At 38.9% G+C, this 22,889-nt stretch overlaps 1 protein-coding gene across 2 annotated transcripts in view; it reads left to right on the top strand.

The window, feature by feature from the left end:
* cacna1ha (calcium channel, voltage-dependent, T type, alpha 1H subunit a) overlaps positions 1-7,202 on the top strand; it is a 63,537-nt gene extending 56,335 nt beyond the window's left edge. The window contains exon 36 of one of the 2 annotated variants that reach the window (XM_017428142.3): positions 56-7,202. In XM_017428142.3, coding sequence (XP_017283631.1) covers positions 56-1,450 — 1,395 coding nt within the window. In that variant the 3' untranslated portion in view covers positions 1,451-7,202. The remainder of the gene's footprint in view (positions 1-55) is intronic. The other variant, XM_017428143.3, reaches the window with a different exon arrangement.
* The last annotated feature ends 15,687 nt before the right edge of the window (positions 7,203-22,889 follow it).

The raw sequence follows: 22,889 nt of genomic DNA on the forward strand, positions 1-22,889 counted from the left end.
TTGGACCAGAACCCATGAAAGTCTTTGATTGTGTGATTCACTCGTTGTCTTGCAGGTGGCAATTAAAGTCGATTCAGTGGAGTCCCAAAGTAATGAGAAACAAGAGAGGCCAAACTCTGCTCATCTTCCCCCACAATCCCCTTCTCCTCACTCTACTTACACCCCATCATTCTCACCTGTGACCTCTCAATCTTCCTCTCCCTCAGTCCTCTCCCTCCCACCCCGCTCCCTCTCTTCCTCTCCCCTTTCACCATCACCATCCTCCCCATCTCCACTCCCTCTGCTGCCGTCTACCCCATCGCTTCTCCTCCCTCCACCTCCCTCCCCGCGTCTTCCCTCACGTTCTGGGAGCCTTCGACGACCAAGGGCGCCATCCGCCGTCTCCCTCGTCGACCCAGCCGACGAAGAGGTGTATCACATTACCACTTTGGCTCGCTCCAGGTGGAAAGATGAGGAGGGAGGGGAGCAGGAGAGCAGACGGAAAACTAGCCGTAGCCACTCCCTCTCTCCTTACACGCTGCCGTGTCGCCTTGACTTCAGTTTCAGCTCCTTGTCACCTCCTTCAGTGTTGCCACCTTCCTCCGCAAGGAGTGCACAGAGTCTACTTGAGGCAGGTTTGAAGGATGCCAAGAAAGGCTTTAGTGTTGACAACCACGACTTCCTGGACAAACTGTCACCGGAATCTGCCGGTTACTCTGAGGACCAGCGTCGCCACTCCATCGAGGTTTGCCTACCACAGACGCTGATAACAAGTGACAGCCAACACTTAACAACGGAGAACCACCAGTCAGGAAAAAGTGCTCAGGCCTTGCCTGTGAGGGTGCAGTCAGTCCGTAGCAGCCACAGGAAGAAGAAAACGAGCCCTCCCTGCATATCCATCCACCCACCCTCGGAGAAGGAACACCCCCGACTCCCATCACCCCCAAAGCTCGCTGACTGCAGCATGATGCTGAGACACCGGACGCCGTCCATTGACCTGACGCCGCCATCAAACACATTCACAAAAGACACGTCAACTGATATCCGCACACAGATGCAAACACCTCTGACGCCGATCCACGTACCTCTGCAAGCACTATCACCGACTCATACGCTGACACCTACTCCAACACACACTCAGACGCACACTCCACTGGTCGCGTCCACGCAGAGCCTCCCAAGCATCCCAATCAGCCCAAACGTGTTCATCCAGCCGCACGCACCTCTTCTCCCCACCGTAATGCACTTCTCACAGTCACACCCTCTGTCTTCTGCTGCGAGGCACGCCCCCCTTGCAGGAGACTGCGTCCCCCTCCCCCGATTCACCTTTGACCAACCGCAGTCCAGGTACGTGAGCGGCCTGTCAGCAGCCATTTCGGACCCAGATCCGGCAACCTGCTCTTCCCCTTTCGACAGCAGACTGGGAAGCAGTGCAGGTTTCAGTGCGAAGAATCGGAGGACCGCTCAGTAAACACAGAGAGTCACATTCTGGTAGGAAGGGTTGTTTGCCCTGGAGTTTTTAAAGCTGGAAAGCTGGAGTCTCACTTGACTTCAGCAGAGGTTGAAGAAAGAATAATATATAGGAGCTGGGTGTGTGAGAATGTTATTTTTTTGTTGGTTTTGGTTTTGATAAATGATTAAAAAAAAATTGATCACTTTTTCCAGAGAATACCTGGAACAGACTCTTCCTTGAATAACAGACAATGGATCTGTTTCTGTTTTTGTTTGTTTGTTTTTCTTTTTTCTTTTTTTTTTAATCTTTGCTTGAAAAACATGACATGAGATCCATGAACTGTACACGGTGTGTTAACGGCTGATCCTCTTCACACACCGGGACCGAAGCCACTTTACTCTGTAGCCAAAGTTTTTTTTACACACTGTCCTCACTCACGCGAGCCAATCAGGAAGCAGCGTCTGGCTGATCTCCGCTGACCCTTCCCGGGAAGCGGTTTGTGAAATGCGAGCGTGAGGGATGGGATTGTGGGATATGCAACTTCAGGTTTTATCACAGAGGTTCTGCTCGCCCTCCCCCCGCCCCTTCTGTCTGCTCCTCGATCACATTGATCCGAGCAGGAGTGCGAATGAGTGCGTGCGTTTTCATATGAGAGGGGCAGCAGGACAGAGCTGTATTTTTTTTCTTTTTGGTCAAATGTAAATAAAAGAAAAAAATAATGTATTTGGTGAGATTTTAAAATAGCTCTATCCATATGCACATATTTTTATAGAGGTTCTAAAATGTTTTTGCACACAGTTTTAAACTTCGAGTTGCTTGTTTTTCTTCCGTTGTCCTCTTGTGAATGTATGTCAATGTGATGAAGGAGATCCTCTCAAACTGCAAACTGAGGTCGGTCGCGGAGAGGGTTTTTATTTTTCTATTTTGAAAAAGAATCAGAAGAGAAGTGGCGTGCGATGTGTTTCTGTAGTTTTGACTCGTTTGTACCCTTTGTCTAAAGAACAGTCTTTGAGAAGTGGGCTCAGTGCTGCGAGTCAAATTCATTTTCGATGGATTTCCATGTGAAGAGGAAGGTTCTCTCTGACATTTGAACACATCGTCATGAAGGCTCATCGCAAAACTTTGGACCTGTCTCCAAAAAACAAAACAAAACAGGAATTTTGGGGTTTAATCTTTAAATTTGAGGATACATTGATGAATTTGTACATATTTGTCAGATGTAAATTTGGGGTGGGGGAGGGTGCGTAAATAAGAAGAAATTCAAAATAAACATGAGCATGACATGGCACCACTGAGCCTACCGTTTTCCAGCTGAATCAGCTCTGACTTCTGTGTTTCTGTACATCTAAAGACAACCAAACTAACTTTTTTAAATATGTGTAGCCAGAGTGCAATAATATTATTAATAATATATACTTGTAGAAAATATAGTAACATCCACATGACATCCAACAGCCACATTCTTGTATTCATACATACTGTAGAACTGCTATATATAATATAAAATCTTTAGTTTTTTTTTTTAATATGACGCTTGAGAATATTCCTACTTTTAGTGGTCATGCTACTGCAGCAGGAACTCTCACCATAAATGTGGCTGTGGTGGGGGTGGGTGTGGCTGTGGGCGTTATAGGTACTGAAGATTTCTCCACGAGTTCTGACCTGCCTGCTGATGGAGTTACTGTATAAGCCGAGGAGTGACAAGCATCACTACTGACGACTCAATAAGCCATTCTGCCGAGCCCGCCGGATGCCTGAGGGTGAAATGAAACACAGGTTATAGGAATTTGTTCCCTCGGTTTAGTTAATCTGTGCCCACGGTTTTGCTACCAGATCATCGTTTGGGTTAAGTGTGGTTGAAAAGTTGGAATGATTCTTATTTTTTGGGATCAGTAACTTCTAAATAAACCAAATCATTGTAAAACCATAAACTTCTCTTCTTGTTGGCTAAAAAGTAAACAATCCACTACAGCAGTGATCATCAACTGACAACCCACTGGATATGTGTGTGTGTGTGTGTTAAATGGAAGGTTTATATGTTAACCCTCCATTTAAAACTCTTGGAAACATTTTTTTTTTCATTGACTTTTACCCAAAGTCCTATTTTTACTCTCTTTACTGTCATGCAACTGTGGCCCCATCCACACAACTCTGAATATTCTTTATTAACAGATAACCTTTTTTGCTGCATGTGCACGATTCGTTCACACACAAACTGTGTTTTTGCTGAGAAAAACGAGTATTTATAAAAAGGCTTACAGGGGATACAGATGATGTAGCAGCCTATTTTGCACATGCCCACTTTTACTTTGTGTCCAAGAAATCAAAACAACAGAGCCATTTTTTTTAATGAATCCTGTCGCTGTCAAATTTTGATCATGTGCTGAAAAGGTTAATAACTGAGAGGAGGTTGTATCAAAGTATTTTTGATATGTTAATGTAGATGTTCTTGCCATCTAGTGGCGCAGCATTGGGTATTTCAGCATTGTTAAGATGATAATTTTTTTTATTCTGAACTAGTGCAGACAGGTTCTATGATTTCAGGATTACAGATAATAATTTCTTAGCAATTTGCCTCTCAACTTACAAAGATATTTAACATTATAATGAATAAAATAAATACATACATATACAGTCTCATTAGACCTAAATTCTGCATCAATTATTATTATCATTATTATTATAGATTGGCACCTGCAAAGATTGCTAAATGAAATTGTGGCCCCTGAAGCCTGAAGGGAATTTTGTTGGTGACCCCTGCACCACAGCCTAATTTTACTTAAAAGTTGTGTGAGCTGGAAGCTCCTAGTAACCGTCAACAAAGCAACACAAGAATTTATCCAGACTCCAGAACAGAAGACATCAATATTTGATACATAAATGTCCGATGTGATTTAGCCCAGAAAAAATACTGTTGATGTTATTGAACTTTATAGCTGTATGTTGTCATTTATAGATATAGATGTCCCCAAATCTTTGTTTCACATCCGCTGTGGTGTGTACTTTTTTTGTTTAACACAACTGCTGCACATAGACACTGATGTTTTTGCAAAACCGTTTATCATTTACTTAACTGAGGGAACAGACTCTTACACCTTTCTTTTTTTTTCAACCCCTGGCACCCGGTGAGCTCTGTGAAATTCCACATTAGTTCATGTTTTCGTTCACTAGTTTTTATTTTTTTATTTATTCTGCAAAAGGACCGGAATGGCTTTTAGTGGCTGAATGTTTCCTCACCAAGCCATACTTTTATTCTGACACAGCACAAAATATAGTTTATTCTTTCTTTTTTTTTGCGTGCGTGTGTGTGTGTGTACATTCTGGTTTGTCCCACAAGACGTCCTCTGGGAAGCATTTTTAGTATTCATTTCTAGAAGCAGCTGGTCGGGACAGCATTATTGTTGTTTGTTTTATTTGATTTTCTTTGACGTTTTTGCGATGAGCATAAAAGTGCACACGTCCTCAGTGATCCGGGAAATCTGAGTGAAAACCAAAGTGCTTTGATGCTGTCCAAAGTCACTCATCAAAACAACATTTTTAAAGTATCTGTAGACAAGAGTCACTGTAAGTTGATAAGAAATGTTAAATATTATTAAGCTTGATCCATTTCTTCTAAATCCCTGTTTTTATGAGTATGGTATAAGATACTTGCAGAGGCCCTTAAAGACAGCATCAGATACTTCTCTTTCCACGCTTATTAGCTTTTTCTCTCCCACACAGTTTGCATGTAGAGGTCAGAGTTGTAAAATTGAACTTTTGGGATTTTACCAAAATTGCCATCTGTGAAATTAGGTGGAAGCAGCTTGGAAATATTTTTTTTCAAAACAGGACAGTTTTTTTTTTTGCAGCTTCTCAGTCAGTAAAATCCCACACTGAAAACTTTGCTGCTTGTGATCTCAGCTCATTTTCTTCTTCCAGCTCTGACGTACAGAAACTTATCTGATTGTGGACTCAGAGAGGTTTTCATTCATTCTTTACCACAGCACAGTTGATCATATCTCTGGATTAAGGCTATATTTTTACACTCTGTGTTTTCTCACCCTCTTCCTGAGCACAGAATGTCAGCGATGGGAGGTTTTTGGCAGCATGAAGACAGTTTTTAAATTGTTTTTTTTTTTTTTGTCTCACTCTTCTTCTCTTAAGTACACACAACTCCAATGGAAACCACATCGCCCAGTTAAAGAGATAGTCTGGTCATTTTTAAAACGATGTTCTGTCAAATAGTTAAGAGTAGTTATCAGCTGTGACATCAGTCAGAGAGTATGGCGTATAGAGAAACGGGCAAAGGTTTTCATCTAGGCTAGGCTAATAGCTATGGGCCTGTTTGTTTATTGATTTTTAGGCTTATAAAACATTTATTTCTCAAAAACAACATACCAGTGTGAAAGAACACTACATTAGCTAATATTACACCTCAACGCTTTTGCACAACATCGTTTGTTTGGTTTGTCACTATTTTCTCAGCTTGTTTGGGTTACTACGTGGACTTACGTATGCACAAAAGTATAATGGTTTTAATATTATCTCTTGTAGGTTTCCTTCATGAGGTTATGTTGTTTTTGACAAAGACCTGTTCTTTAAGAACAATAAACTCTAATTTGGCTAGTCTGGATGAAGGCTGTTGCCCTGTCTCCATGCTCTAAGAGTGATGTCACAGCTGATATCTATCTGACAGAACATCACTACAAAAATGACCAGACTATCTCTCTAATCAGTACAGTTTGGTAGAGTGGCTACACAATTGTTATGATTTACAGATCTTTAGATCTTTACATTTAAATCCTGTTTTTGAGGAAACAATTTTAACTACTGCATGTTCTGATTTATAAAAAAAAATGAACTTTTGGGAAAGAATCACCTGGATGTTTTAGAGATTTTGATATTTGCATTTTCAAGTGTTTCCATTTGTAGGATGACTACCTAATTGCACTGGGCTCTTGTTATTTGGTTTCTGATTAAATACTGATTAAATGACTTTATTCTTTATTGTCCAATGCAATACGGGGTGGTTACTTGCTGTATGGGGACCATTCCTGTCTTTATACAGTTTTATAGAAAGAAAACAGAAACCTAATTGGTTCCATTTTGATCGGAATCAACGTTATTCAAAGTAAATGAGCTGAAAATGTTTTTTCACTTTTCCTTAACATACTCTGGTGATGGTGACGATAATTATCTGATATATATTTGATGTAGGAGTAGCCTTGGCCCTGATGCTTTGTAAAGGACCAACTAGATGAGTAATAAGTTGCATTTTCTTGGTTGACACTGATGAATGACACGAGAGACGAGAAAGTTTAAACTGTGACAGAACCTGACATAAATGAAATTTAAAAGAAAAAAAAACAAACCTTGTGTTTTCTTTCTTTAACCCTTCCGGAGTTGACCCTGAGCCCCCCCTAAAGCCTTACTGAAGTGGGAGTGGGTGTACATGTTCTGTCTGTCTGAAGAGACTCTTTGTCTGCAATAAAAAGTTCTTTATAGCAGATCCCCCCCACATAAGGGGGAGAAAAAAAGGGAGGATGTTTCAGTGTTTAAAGGCTCAACACACAAATAGATGCTTTCTATTGTACTGATGCTGATTACTGTGTGATGACCAAACATTGTCCTGAAGGATGTTCCCCTGTCAAATAAAAACAAAAATACAAAACTTTGGTTTTCATTCCTGATACAAACTAGTGCAGTTATTGTGCTGACTGTTCTTTCTGCTCATTTATCATGTTGTGTAGTTCTGTATGACCAACAGTATTCTTATATTTCAGTTCATTTAAAGCACTGGTGTCCCATCCCGGTCCTGGAGGGCCACTATCCTGCATGTTTCCTGCTCCTCAGCAGGTATTCAAGTTGGGCAGAAGCCTTTAAATCACTCAGTCAAGTCAGGTGTCAGAGCAAAAAGAAACTGTGCTCTGACAGGTTTGGGGTCCAGCAATTTAAAGAATAGTTCAGATCTTTAATGGGGGTTCTGTAGAAAGAGTATAACCATTATTATATTGTTGCTGATACAGTAGCTCCATGAATGAGGTAGAGAAATAGAGTTTAATTATGACTGACTTGATGAGTAAACAACTAGTCTGAGTGGTGCCAAGGCCAAAGTAGATTTCTGTCATCTTCACACAACTCCAATCTCCAAATTTTCTAGTGGTTGGTGCAAACGCTCTTTTTCTACTTTAAAAGATCTGAGCTATTGCTTTGGGTTCCATTGAGTGTTTTTTAAATAACATCAGTTTACAACAAAAAAATAATCATTTTAGGGGAATATGCCAAGTAAATAAACCATGGTATTTGAAGTCCAATTCAATCCAACTATGAATGAAATAATTTCAGTTTATTCCAGTCCAATTCATAATCCAATTCAACACAATGTAAAACAATTGATGACAACCATCCATCCATTTTCTTCTGCAGGTCACAGGGAAGCTACATTCACTAAGGTTAAGTACCTTTATGTGGTCTGAGAATATCTGCTCTAAATACCATCCCAGTTAAATGAAACATGTTTAATAATTCACATTTGTTTGTGTGTGAGAAACACAACCACTAGGTGGCAATGTTTGATTGTCAAATATGGATCTGCAGAGCCGCTTTCTAAATGATGTTAGATTTCAGTCAGGCAAAAAAAAAAAAAAAAATCTGTTGGTTTCAGGGTCTCTACATCATTTTTGAGATGGGCCAACACATCCCAGCATTCCATGGTGAATAACTTCAAAACAAAGATGTGGTTTGGTAAGTCAAACCTTGAAATGTTTTTAGCAACACAATATCACGGTATATCAGATTCTTTGTTAAACACTGGAATTAATCTATTCTGGTCTATGGCTGCTTTTTATTACTAATATTAAGAACATTATCTTCCAGTATGGCATTAGAGTCTTGTTAAACTAAAAGAACCTTCATTTATCAGACACATGTTCCACCCATCCTACCTTTGTGAAGAACGATTCATACAGGATCACAAGGTTCAGTTACCCTAACAATGATGGGTTACGGTTAGGGTGCTAAAGTGAGAAGAATACTCCCCAAATTCATGTTCTTTTTCAAAGTTTTCCATTTCCATTGGAATATTTTGGCTGAAATTCTGAAGGTGGCACATTTAGTGCATAGTGAGTCATGAAAGGACCCAAATGCAGGCGCTCAGAGTTTGTAGAACAAAAACAGACTGTTAATAACTTAACCAAGGTAAAGGATAGATGGGAAACACAACATGAAAGACAGAGATTTCCAGAGTATCCTCTAAAGAGTGAGAAAAAAATCAAGAAGCATGAGTGTAGAAACAAAGCCGCTTGCTGACTCTCCTGTTCTTCCAACATCACTACCACTTGCATGTTGCACAAGTTGCAAAAAATCGTGACGTGCCCAATGAGCCAAAACAATATAAAACTCTGTGCTATGGGTACTTTGACATCAGTTTTTGCAAACACCACCCTTTGTCACTGCAAAAAAAAAAAAAAAAAAAAGAAAGAAAAACTTTATTCTACATATCATAGGATGTAATTATTGAACCTCTTACATTTTGACACGTAACTTAATCACGATAAACTTAAAAACAGTCTCCTTGTCCAAACATTTCCTCTGACTGTTGATATTTTCTGCAGCCTTTTACCTCTGTACTGTAAATTTACAGTGCATCCATTAAACACACCACTAGATGTTGCCCCTGAGCATAAAATAAGCCTTAAAGAGGGTTGTTAATCTGTGCGTGCGTGTGTTGGCTTTTGTGTGTATTTGTTAGCAAAGCGATGTCAGCTGTAATATGTTCGTGTAAGAAGTAAAGGTCAAGCTGACAGATTCACGGGAAAAGCCTCCCGCTCCTCATTCTTTGGCACAAGCGGCGCTGGCTGGTAACAGCTTTCCTTTTAAGTGCCAGTATTTAGCCAAGCCTTTTTATGGTCATATATTTACCAAACTTCATTTCAATCACTGTAATAAGATCAGCCATGGTGCTCGCTTGCTTGTTGGTGTCTGTCCTAAAAAATTCAGGGTTTGAATCCAGCTCTGTCTTTTCCTGACTTTAAATCAGTCAGTTAAAGCTGCTTTTAAAGAATGACTTAGCCTGCATCTATTAATAAAAAAACCACACCTCTTAGGCTGGCTTTTGCAGCCTTTGAAGCATATTTAAAAAGACAGCCTTTCACACAGACTCACCCACCTCCATATGTCTCTGCAGTTACCTACTCTTTATAAAGCTCAGTCACCTGGTAGTAATCTGATGACAGCCAGTTCTAACAACGCAATGAAACACTTCCTGTCAAGTTTTATTGGATATCCACGTCGGCTGTTTAGCAAAACATCCCACAAAATTGCTCTTTTGCACACAAAGCCTCCTGCTTTTTTTGTATTACTTTTTTTTCTCGCAGTCACTTACTTGTTTAAAAAAAAAAAGAAAGAGAAAAAAAGCACACTTTGTAATGTTTCCAGTAATATTTTTTCGGGGAACATGACAAGTCACTTTACAGTCACGTTTAACCATATCTTAAACCAAATAAAGTGTCTAGTTAGGAAAACAGTGTGTGGTTTGGGGAAATGTGGAGCTGCAGGTGAAGCACATTCTGCAGCAATGTCTCTCAGAACCTGTCACATAAATGTACTGCACAGACCTTGTTATGTGGAAATGTATTATAGATTTACAGCAGAGCTCATGCCATGTAGTGCTGCACCTGAAATGGATCACACGCTACATGTCCTGTAGTGCTGTATAAGAAATTTAGCTGAAAATACATTTTTAAAGGAGTAGTATCTTTGCTCACTCTTTTTAACATAAAAAAGGTATATGATAATTTAATATTCTGCTTCTGAATTAGTCATATACTTCTAAGTAAAGAGTAATGGGTATAGCATGATATGATGTGTGAGCATGTTTCTCATGCAGGTTTAGAGGCTCCACACAAAGATTGTTCAAGAACAGTAGAGAAGAGATCAAATTTGGCCAAACAGTTTGACGTGTCGTCAGTTATAATGAAATCTTTTAGCCTGAAGTGTTCAATTTCACAGTGACTTCAGTATTAAAAGAAAATCAAGCAGGACTTCAGGCTCTGTTTAAAACCATTGTTCAGTCATGAACATGATGAATTAACCTTTTTTATTAGTTTGAATATGCATTCTTCCTTGCAGTTTTCACGCTCAGTCATGATTATGATCACACATATATATATATATATATATATATATATATATATATATATATATATATATATATATATGTGTGTGTGTGTGTGTGTGTGTGTGTGTGTGTACAAATACAGTACTATAATTAATTACTGGGCATAATCGCACATTATGGAATTCAGATTTATGAATAACATACAGTATATATACATTAAAAAATATACAGCCACATTTCTGAGAAAGTTGTGATGTTCTGTAACATGTACATACAAACTGACTCCTAAACTTTGTGTTGTTTTTATCCACAATGGAACATATCAAAGGTTTAAACTAAGACATCGTACCATTTTTTGGAGAGAAAAAAAAAAAAGAGGTAATTTTGAATTTGATGGCAGCAACACATCTCAATAAAGTTGGGACAGGTCCATGTTTACCTCTGTGAAGGATCTCTTCTTCTTCTACCAACAGTCTGTAAAGTTTGAGGAGGTGAGGAAAGCAGCTGCTGGAGTTTTTGGAGGGGACTGCTGTCGCAGTCTTGTCTGATGTAGGATTCTGGCTGTCTTTTTTGATGGACTTTTTGTTTCATGATGCATCAAATGTTCTCAATTGATGAGAGGTTTGGACTATATTGATCTTTATGTACAGCGATTTGTCCAGATTCTTGAAATCTTATGATGATATTATAAACTGTAGATGATAGGATATTCAAAGTCTTCCCAATTTCCCGTTGAAGAACATTGATTTTAAAATTGTACCACTGTTTTAAGACAATTTTTCACAGACGAGTGAACTTCTGCCCATCTTTACCTCTAAGAGATTCAGCCTCTCTAAAATGCTTTTTCCTGACCTGTTGACAATTAACGTAGTTAGTTACCGAATTCTCCTCCAGCTGTGTCTTATTTGCGGCACTTACTTTCAGAGCATTTGCCACTCATGTTTTCTCTTTTCTGAGATGCACTGCTGCCTTAAAGACTCTAAATGACCACACCCCCCACCCCAACCTGTTCACTTTGTTTCTTACTATCTCTTTACGCCTTGATTTTAATTTACTCATGTTTGTCTTGCGTGAGCAATCTTTTTTTGTCAACTTTGTACAGCACTTTGGTCCGCTGTCATGTTTTAAAATGTTTTATAAATAAAGTTGGTTTGGAATAGATACTATGCTGTATTCTGAATAAAATGAGAGTTCATGAGATTTGCAAATCATTGCATTCTGTTTTTATTTAGATTTGACACAACAATTCAAATTTCTTCAGAAATGGGGTTGTAAAGAGGGTGTTTTCTTTTTCTCTCCTAACTAAGTTCTTGTTCCATCACTACGGGGTCTACATGTTTGTTTTTTATTCATTAGCATACTGCGTGTACTGTTAAGTCGATGTTTACTCAGCTAGTTTATGTTGCTGTTTGCTCAGCTACTTTATTTAGTCAACAATATAAATAAGTTATGACTTAGCATGGTGCTATATTCGAAGTAGGCGCTGTATAGTGCAAGGGAGGCACGAACATTTAAAACACGTGGAGCAGAGAAGTGATGAAGGGATTTTATGGAGATCCAGTGGTTCAGAGGCTTCTGCTGCTGGAGATATAATGTGTCTTCGGCTCACGCATGGTGTCTGCTGATGCTGCTGACTGAGAAGCTGAAGGCACTTTGATCTGTAAACTGAAGGGCTGACATCTTTGCTGGTTTTCTGCTGCAAAAGTGTGACTGGCCTTGTGTGTCTGTCTATTTGTTTGTATGCTCTCAAGGCAAAATGGGGTTCTGTGAACTTGCTCCTATAATAGAAAAATACAGAATGTAGTATTTGTAGCACTTTGTCAGTTGTTATCATCCCCATAAAGCAGCTATAATAGTTTTGCATGTGTCTGTGTTTGTTTATACCATTAGCAAAATATCTCATTAACCACTGGACAACTTTTAATGAAACTCTAACAAAGTCATTACTGGATGTAAACCCCAACCCCATTCGAGATGGCCTCCACAGCTACACAAACTTAGCCAACACAAAACAGGCTTCGACTCAGCCAATTTTACAGATCTTAAGCTAAAATTTGGTGTGGTGGTAGCTGGGGGTACCCCTTAACAAATACTATAAGTACTAACTAATCGTAAAAGATCTGGTTTTCAAACTTTGCCATGAATTCTTACAGTCAGCTCTCATGAACTTTTCAGTAAGTAATCATTGGCTGTACATCTACAAGTGATTTAGTTTTGGAACCGCCCCGGTTCAAGATGGCCACCGCAGCTAATCAACATTAGCCAGCACAAAAAATGACCTTAACTCAGTCAATTTTACAGATATTTAGATAATACTTGGTGTGGTAGTAGCACATACTCCAAGTGGTACTCATTGTTCAACACCTTTGCTTGAATTTTGGCATTTTAGTGTCAACACTGTTTGTCTGTTAGCAAAATATTTTGTGAACCACTGGACATATTTTAGTGAAACTCTGATAAAGTAATGAACAGATGTACGTCTGCAGATCAGTAATTTTTGGAGTCAACCTAACTCAAGATGGCCACCGCAACTAACTGACCTTAGCAAACACAAAAATGGCTATAACGCAGTTTTACAGATATTGAGCTACAATTTGGTGTGGTAGTAGCTGTTATCCTCAGTGCAGTGGGATCGAATTTGTCTTCCAAGATCTTGTATGAGATTGTGCATCATGTACACAACTTCACACTTTTTTACCACAGTTTCAGGTGGCGACACAGTAATAGAATTATCCTGTAAAGATCATACACAACTCTGGAAATCAGTTCATGATAATTTAATGTAAGTAAGTGCTTCAACAAGCATTCTGTTTTTTATCAGTACACAGAGAATCAAAAGAAGAAAGCAGTGCAGATAATGCTTTACGAAAATACAGCAACACCTTGGATGTGGTGGCAAAGAGAGGCCATCTTCAGAGGTGATAATATAAATCAGCTAATATACAAAAAAAAGAATAAATTTGTTGTATTTCACATTGCAAGTGGAACAGTAACAAGCCAAGATGAAGCCGTGCTGCTTGAGGAAGTGAAGAATTTCTTATCGGAACACTTTCCATAGGTGTTTAATGGGGCTTAAAAGGCTAAGAGGATATGTGGGGAGAGGGGTGGGGTGGGGTGGGTGCTGCTGAATACCTGATATCTCCTACAACTGAACGCCACACAAAATAACAATAACGGTCGTTTCACTCCAGTTCGTGCATCACAATGAGATTCCAAATGAGACTGGAAGAGCTGCAGCTGAGTCAGTTTGTTCATCTCTCAGTTTGAGTTCATTTGGGAAGTTTCGGATGTCATTCAGGAGAACATTAGGCTAATTTGATGTCCTGCAATGAGGCAACGATTTATCCATTTTCACATGTTGTGCTACCAATCATTTATTAGAGGAAGCTGCTTGCTTTTATCAAATGGTGAGTACACAGATTTAATAAGACAAAATGAAACCTCATAATGACTGAAAAGATATGAAAGTTTGGAAGGAATCAGCATTCAAGATTATTTAAAGTGGTCTTCCATCTCTGTCACTTTCTAACAAAGCAAACACACTTACACACGTTTGTTTTCTCCAACTCTATTAATTTATCTCAATACCCAATTATGGACTTTGTTGAATTATTTCACTTCCTTTTAAGTCTATTTGGACACACTGATTGCATTAAACTGTGTTTTATTTTCTTTATAAAAATATCTAGCTCTCATTTAACCTTATTTTAATGGTTAAGGTTAAACAGAGTTATAACTACTATTCACCTCCATGACTGATCAGCTTATTATTTTGGCCATGGAGTTATGTAAGTTATGTTATTTTGCTCAAATAAATATAAGAATCCCAAGTATAAGGACCTCATAAGAGAAAAGCTATATTCCTGAACTAACTTTAACTTCTAATCCTAATGTTAACATTTGTAGGTTTCCTCTTATATTTTTTGCATCAGCCAAAAGTGTGTGTCTATATATATATATGTGTGTGTGTGTGTGTGTGTGTGTGTGTGTGTGTGTGTGTGTGTGGAGGTTTGCATAAAAAAAATCCCTTGATAATGTGTTTGTGTGTGAGTGTGTGTGAGTGTGTGCACGCTTGTGCAGATGTGTGTGAGAGGGCAAGGCAGACCCGGCCAGAGAAATTGATTTTTACGATCAGAACACTGCAGCTGGAAAAGCTCAGGAAGTGCTGAATTACGCTCTCAATAAAAAGATCAAGAACTATAAGAGAAACTAATTGATCTCCAGATGGTGTGTTTCAGTGGTGTGTGTGTGTGAGAGCAAGTGTATTTAGGAGAGCAACTGTCTCTTTACATTTTTGTCTCATATTTCTTTTGTATTACACTTCAGTATGTTTGCGTGTTGCACACCCCTTGAGGTAATTTTGTCTTTCAGACAGCTGTTTGTTGACCTGCTAACTCCCCCCCTCCCCCCCCTCCCTTAAGCATGTCTTACACACACAAACAAATTTCCCACCCAAATGGCAGCCTGGCACGTCATCCACACTCACACACTCTCGAGCACATCCCAACCACCTCTAGTCCAGCTCTGTCGCTACTCAAATTTGTTCCTCAGGTGTGTGTGTTTGTAACTCAAAGAATTTGCATTGTTGATTTTTGTGGACCGGTGCCAGAAATCCAACAGACTGTCTTTTATGATCTCCATCCTTGAAGGGGCCCTGCAGAGATGAGGACAAAGTGAACAGTACTGAAGACTAAGGTCAACCTCAATAACTCAAGTGGGTTTCGCTTGAAGATGTTGCATTGCAGCTGATTTACTTTTCTTTTTTTTTTTTTTTTAAACACAGTTACAAACACAAATTAAAAACACACCAATCTGCTCTCCTAGGCTTCCTTTCCATTCTCCCCCTTGTCTTTCAGGTAGTGAGTGCTAACAGTGAAGTGTCTTGCTGAGGGTGCTGTTCTTCAGGCTGGACGGAGACATCATTCCTCTCTGGACTGTTGAATGACACAAGGGGATCTCTTGGGTTCCGGTGTGGGAATTTTTGTGTCTGTTGAATGGTATTTATGGATTAACTTAAATATGTGATGTACTTCCTCTCACTTTTGCCTTCAGAGTACTTCTGTGTAATGATTATCTCATTCATCCTAGAGAGAGAAAAGGAGGAATCAGCCCAGCCTACACTTCCCAAGACTCATCTGCCTGTCCTTTCTCCACTTCTGACATCTTCCCAAATTCCCTCATCTCCCCACTGCCTGAGGCTCCTGGAACCCTCTCCTATCTGAGGAACACGTGAAAGAAACAGGTAAAGAAACTCGCCTTCAGAAATCAAACGAAAGCAAACCTCTTCTTACTCACCTGACTTGTAAGTGAACACTGGGGGGGATAAATTGAGGTGTGGATCCTCTTAACAAGCTACAGCAAAACAACACAGTCAGGTAAATGCACTGTACTGATGCAGCAACTGTGCAAAGATGTATTCAGCGCACGAGGAGGTTCTTCCCATGTCGCCTTGCAAATGAGGATATATCCTGTTATGTCAATGGAATTTTATGACCAGATCCAGCTAGGCAAAGAGATGATGCCCAGACTAGTTTTAAATTGTCCATTAAACAATTTAGCTCTAAAAAAAATTTGTGTTGTATAAACAAAGACTGCTCTCCATTGTAACAGTGAAAAGTTTCAAAATGGAAGAATAAAAAGGCTTGAGTTGTTGATACATAAAAGCAAATACAGGAATTTGTGGAGAAGGCTAATTTAAAAAAAGGAAGCAATTTCTTTCAGATCAAATATTCCATGTATTGCTTTTCAATATTCATATCAAAGAATTTCCCAGTCTTCTGTGATAGTTTTGAGAATTTCTGCAAAGCTTGTGTCAATAAACCTGAATTTAGAATTTATATTATTTGATATTTTTGCCTTTTATTCAAATACATTTATGTTACTGCTGTAGTCCAGGAGATAAAACTGCTTTATTTCTCCTGTCCATGCACAAACGGGTGCAGCCAGACTGTCTGGAAAGTGTCCAGTATGAAGACACTGGGGTGCCATCTGACATTGTCCTTCTGGCTTCAGTGAAGCATGATGGCTGATCTGCACAGGAGCAGTTAGAGGTTCATGTGCAGTCAGCCTGAGAAAACACCTTCACATTACAGTAGGTGCAAACATTAGCATGCTCTGGTCCTCCTACAGTGAACTCAGTGAGAAGAGAAAAAGTTGGACCTGGAGATAAATGTTAAAGCAAAAGTTCAAATACTTTGACACAGAACTCTGTGGCAATGCCATGAACAATTAATATCTTACCTGCTGTAGATAGCTCTTTAAACAACAGGCTAATGGCTCCCAACAACCCAGAAGGAAAAAAAGCAGGTAAAGAAAACAGATGGATGTATGGTTATCAATACACATTTTAAAATTAAAGGTGGGTGATTGTGTAATTTCTTGTGCCTGTGTTTGCCTGTTCGATAAATATCTCATGACAGATTTTATTACAACTCTGAGAAAGCAATAAGTGAAACTACACCTACAACTGATTACCTTTTGGAGTCAACCCCATTCAAGATGGCACCACGGCTAACCAACTTTAGCAAACACAAAAACAGCTACAACTGGGTCATTTTCACAGATATTGAGCTATAATTTGCTGTGGTAGTCATTGAGAATCACTCCCAACACATACAATAACGCAGACAAATCATGCAAGAGCTTTGTTTAAAACAAGCCAGTGGGCATAATGAAGTTCTTCAAGAAATGTTAGTTTGATTTATGTAGAATTCTACAGTAATTTGCAAACATAAACAGCAGCAACAGCTGTTAGCTGTAGAACCCGCTGTGTAGTATGAGGAACTTTCAGCAAGAATATCACATTATGTTGCCTGAATAAACATGCAATGTGAAACTGACAGCAGTGTAAAGGTTCAGGAAACATTGTTTGCATGAACTGCACTGAAATGTTTGAGATCTGAGTCTTTTTCAAATGCAATTCTTTTGTCCTTGGTCTTTCTCTAAATAGTCAAAACACTTTCTACAACAGGTATGATGTTAAATGTTCAAAACCTTTTCACAGAACCCCACTTCATGAGATCTGAACAATCCCTTCATGATAAGCTGTGCCCTCCAATAAAATCTTTGGTAGTTCTTCCAAAATTCATTTAACCTTCTATACTTTTTTTATACTGGAGCATCTGCTTCAGGCTGCACAGAAAAACATACTCTACCTGTTTTCTGCTCACACAGAAATGATAAAATCTTGATAATCCCTTAAAAATATGAAGGAAGTTTAAGTGTTTTAAAGGGTTCCGAAACAACATTTCAGAGTGGGCATGTTCTTACATAAATAAATAATTGTTAAACATTAAACCACAGACTGTTTTGCCTCCCTTTGACCGTTAACTGAGCGTGATGTCTGTATAGCCTCAAGCAAATAAATGAAAATTACGAACAGGTCACTGGTCAAATGTACGCATCGGACTGGATATTTATGTGTCAAATCAATACTGAAAGATTTTCTGAGCCGGAAGACTGGATCAGTGCACTTCAAAAATACTGTGTAGTACATAATACGATGTATCGTCACACTATGTCAGACTACAAACATTTCTGTTGTGGTGTGCAGCGTTTCTACGCGGTCTTGAAAAGTCTGGACAATAATGAAGGAAAAAAATTGAAGTTTGAAAAGAATATCTGTGTTTCCAGATTATTCCCTGTGTTTTTAAATAATAATAAAAAAAGAATGTCTGAAAATAATTTATTTTCATTTTTTCCTTAAAGGGATGCGTACCACCCACCGCCTTTCATACCAGAGTTTTAAACTAAGATCATCTTATCTTAACAAATTAGTTATACTTGTTCTAATTTGCTAGACTGCTGGACTATGTGTCAGGGAAGACTTTCAGCTGCAACTACACCAAATATTAGAAAGATTACATCTTACATACCTAATAGTTGCAGTTTCTGTTTTGGTTTAACAAGCTGCAAGGTTTCAAGCTGCATCAACCTTCTTAAAATATTCAATTTAATGCTGAAAGGTGATAAATATTTTGATTATATGGACTGATTTCACATCACTGATACTTGTGAAGTTATATAAAATGTTATATAAAAGTTATATAAAATGTAAGACCATGAAGTTTCTTTTTACCAGAGTTCAGAGCCCAGAAACAATGTAAAGGATAATAGCAGATCATAGAGAACACATGGTGAAATCATGAAATCATGAAATCCAGGAAGCAGCTCTCCACGAGGAGAATGGAAAAACACTGACATGGAAAAGTACCAGATGGGACTGATGTTTTGCTTATCGAGTAACAAAACTACATCGAACAGGAAGTTAGATTGAGACGTAGGCTGAGTGCTCTGAACTTGGGTAAGGGTCTTTTTCTCACGTCTCCCTTTCAGCGCTGAAAGTGAATAAATGTGTTTTTGATTTAAAGATGAACTCTTGGCTGTTTTTTGACTCTCTTCCTCCGTGCATCTTCCTGATCCCGTGTGAGGACAGAAAGCAGGTGTTTCAGTATTTTGGGAGTTTTTTATCTGTCCTTAACATACTACATCTTTGAAATAATCACTTTAACTTTAATATAAGCAGTAAAATGTACCTGAGAAGTGAGGTAATTTAACCTATCTGAGCCTTTGGGCATGTTTAATGTGAAAAAGGCATCTGGTGACATTTTTTATCACACTTTTGCTACAGGTTGGCTGCAGTAGTTCTTAGTGTACAATCCTTGTAAGATTACCAGAGCTAGTCCTTGTACCGTAATAGGGTCAGTGGCAGACCTAAGTGAGCTAGATTACTCTTTCCAAGCACAAAAGTGGGTGTTTGGTACATCATTACTCAGTGATGAAATACTAAAACAGCATTTTTGAAGCTGCAGGCGTGTGAGTAGTCTGGATTTATGACACATCTACACACTGGAGTGGAATCAGTCAGCAGTCCAGACACATCACACACATTCACACACGTGCGCGTAAACTCATTCCTGTGGCACATCTCCAGTAGTTTTACAGAAATTTGCCCATTCAGCTGTGAATTGTGGCCATGTAACCTTTTGTGAAGCCTGTATTACTGCATGCGACACCTTCCCTCCTCTCTTTTTTTCCTCCCCTTCTCTAAAGCTCTTTCTCATTAATGTTCCTCTCACTGTGTGACAGATACTTGTGGAAATCCTCATCCTTAGAGGGGGGTAAAAAAAAAGGTCATAAACACTCGCTACACAGACAAACAGCCAGATAAATTGTAGAAACGTTCACAAAACATTTCAAGCTGGGACTGAGATGCCTCCTGGTCATCTCGGTGTGTTTTCTGAATGATTCGAGGCGGCATGCGGTGTTGAAGATAACCCACCACTGTTGTGCCTTTGAGCCTCCAAACGAGGAAGTAACAGGGTCACAAAAGCCTACCTGTAAAAAGGTGAGCCGGCTTTGCTGTACCGAGGGTGACGAGCAAATAAAAACTGCTGAAGAATCTGAAGCATCTAAATTCAGATGGCATCTCATCCAAGAAAAACTGTTTTTTTTTGTTTTTTAAATATCTACTGTGTGCTGACTTAAACATGAACATGTTAATTAGTTTGCTAATGACAAGTGAGAAATTATTTCATCATTTTTTTCTTTGACTAAAGTTGATTACCAAATGATCAGCATGACTGTCCACAATCATGCTTTGTGTCATAATTTAATTCTAAACTTTATTCAATGAAACAAACAGAAACATCACCAGGATTTTACATTGTTACACTCTAAATCAATGGTTCTCAAAGTTGGGGTCGGGACCCCAATGTTGGTCACCCAACACCAAGCAGGGGTCCTTAGATAATCTTCAGATATCAAGTTACAATTAAAAACCCAGTTTTTATGAACTATTTACACCATAATTGGTACAGAGGATTGAAATACAAGTCATTTAATGATTTAAAAAATAGCAAAATGGATGCTAAAACTGTGTTGTCATTATGCCCTTATTTAATAGGATCATCAGAACTTTTAGATGTTTAAACAGCCAACAGATGGGGTCACACACCTTTTGTCACTGTTATTTTATGGGTCAGAAGCTGAAAAGTTTGGGAACCACTGCTCTAAACCATTGATATTTTTGTAGGTTAGATTGCCAAATAGCTTCTTAGCTGCCAATCCCAAAACTTCCCTGAAAAAAGCTGGCTGCTATGACTGCTTGTGCCCTTGTTTAATTGATGTTTGTGTAACTCAGCCAGCTATAGTTGGGGTTACGCGTGTCTGCCACTGTTATTTAGTGATCTTACATCATAAATCTGGATCATGAGACCACAGCAACCCTAATTTGGTAAGTCCCAGCCTAAACAAATACAGTACCCTATAATGTACCCTGAATCAGGTCCTGTTTCAGATATAAACACCTGGACAATGACCCAGAACCCAAAACAGGGCAGAAAACCTTGCAAGTAGGTTATATGAAAGATCATTTAAACACTTTTCTCATAAATGTTTCACAACAAACTATGTCTTTGTTTATTTATTAGCCCACTAAAACCGTTTTCCTTTTTTTAAGTTGCTCTGCACACACATAACGGTGCTCGTGTAAACCAGTTCATCCACACAGTAAGAAAAGTAAACTGACATTCATGTTGCATTTAATGTTTTATTTTTATGCACCACTTGTCCGCTCTGTTGTGTTTGGGTTTTCCAGACGAATTGACTCTATAAATGCCCTGAAAGGCATGACTGGAGGGGCCGTTTGCCTTTGAAAAAAAAAAGGGGGGGGAGGGATTATTGTTGATTTAAACAGGAATCAGATGGTGAAATGTCACAGAATGGAGGCTAAAATTGTTGTGAATAGTCTATTTGCTCCTTGTTTTCCTTTTAGGATGGATTTTTGTTTAACTGAGTGACCTACTGAAACCCTGAGCAGAGAGGAGGTTGACTGTATTGAAGGTGACCAGCAAAAAATGTATTTAATCATTTTTTTAATTGTCTTTTTTACTTTTTATAAATCTATATAGTTTGTTATTTAACAGGAGGCAATTAGCTTCATGCAATCTAATGATGAAATGAGATTTTGTTTTATTGTATATTTATTTAAAAAGAACATTGAACATTATGGTTTTATCCCATAAATGAGCCACATTTAGCCATGAGGTCTACTAACGTTGCACCGAAAGACAAAAGATGGGTGATAATGTAATCACTTGTGTCTGTGTGTGCATGTGCTTATTTGTCTGTTAGCAATACATCACATGAACCACAGGACAGATTATAATGAAACTATGAAAGATGCACATCCTGGGAAATAATCACAAGATGAACAAACAGCTGATTACTTTATAGCTTAGAGACAAAACAACTCAAAATGGCCGACACAGCTAATCAGTCATAAATGAAAACAATGCAGCAGTCAGTTTTACAGATACTGATACCCCTTTGCAGTCTCAAAAAGAAGTTTATTTTCACCATGGTGATTTATTTTAACTAAAAATATATATTTTTTTCATTTATATGCTTAAACTTTTGTTTTACGAGTCAAACTGTTAATACATTTTCAAACTTTATCAACAGTCTTTTTTCACAACATTTTCTTTCCTAACAATCTATTTCTTCTCAACATGCATTCTTTTATCAACATTTAGACTTATTTCTTGACATTTCAGGTTTTTCCCTCCACATTTCAGTCTTTCTCAACAATGAATTTAAGCTCAACATTTAGACTATTGTTAAAATTTTAACTATTTTTTTCTCAACATTACATTTTCTCTCCAAATTTAACTTCATTCTCAACATTTAGATGTTTTTCCCTCCAACATTCTGATTTTGAATCTCAAAACTTGAAAACAAATGTTTTTCATGCCTCTCTTATTTATTTATTTATTTTTTTCTTTTAGTGACCCAAATACAATGAGATCCCATCTTTTAAATATTTATATTAATTGACATTATCCAGCTCCTTCCGTCTCACAAAAAGATTAGAATACAGTTGAAGTTCTAATTTGCTCAGTCAACACCATGCACAGGTTTTGGGAAGCTTTTTCTTGCTACAAGGCACGATCTGGAGAGTCAGTTCTTTGACTCATTCCGGAGCAGCCGCAGACCGGAGGCTGCAAACAGTTTGTGATGAGTTCATTCGCTCCTTGTTGCCGTTCAGGACTGAATCTTGTCGAGCAGCTCGACCTGATGAAGCTTTAGCGCAGAGAGGAGAGAGAGAGAGAGACAGACAGAGAGAGAGCGCGCGCAGCAGACCGACGGACCGCCAGTCCGTCCATCCATCCAGCTGCCCCTGCATCTGCAGAAGCGCGCGGGCATACGCACGTTCAGCACACGCGCACACTCCCTCCATCCCTCCCCTTCCGCCCCTCTCGTTCGTTCCCACGCGCGCGCGCGCGAGAGAGAGGCAGCTCGGGAGGCGTTCGGAGCGAGTCCCATGCAGGGTTTCTGCAGCCTGCTGCCGGGAGCCTCCGC

The sequence above is a fragment of the Kryptolebias marmoratus genome, linkage group LG12 (assembly GCF_001649575.2).
Source record: "Kryptolebias marmoratus isolate JLee-2015 linkage group LG12, ASM164957v2, whole genome shotgun sequence".
Taxonomy (NCBI): Eukaryota; Metazoa; Chordata; class Actinopteri; order Cyprinodontiformes; family Rivulidae; genus Kryptolebias; species Kryptolebias marmoratus.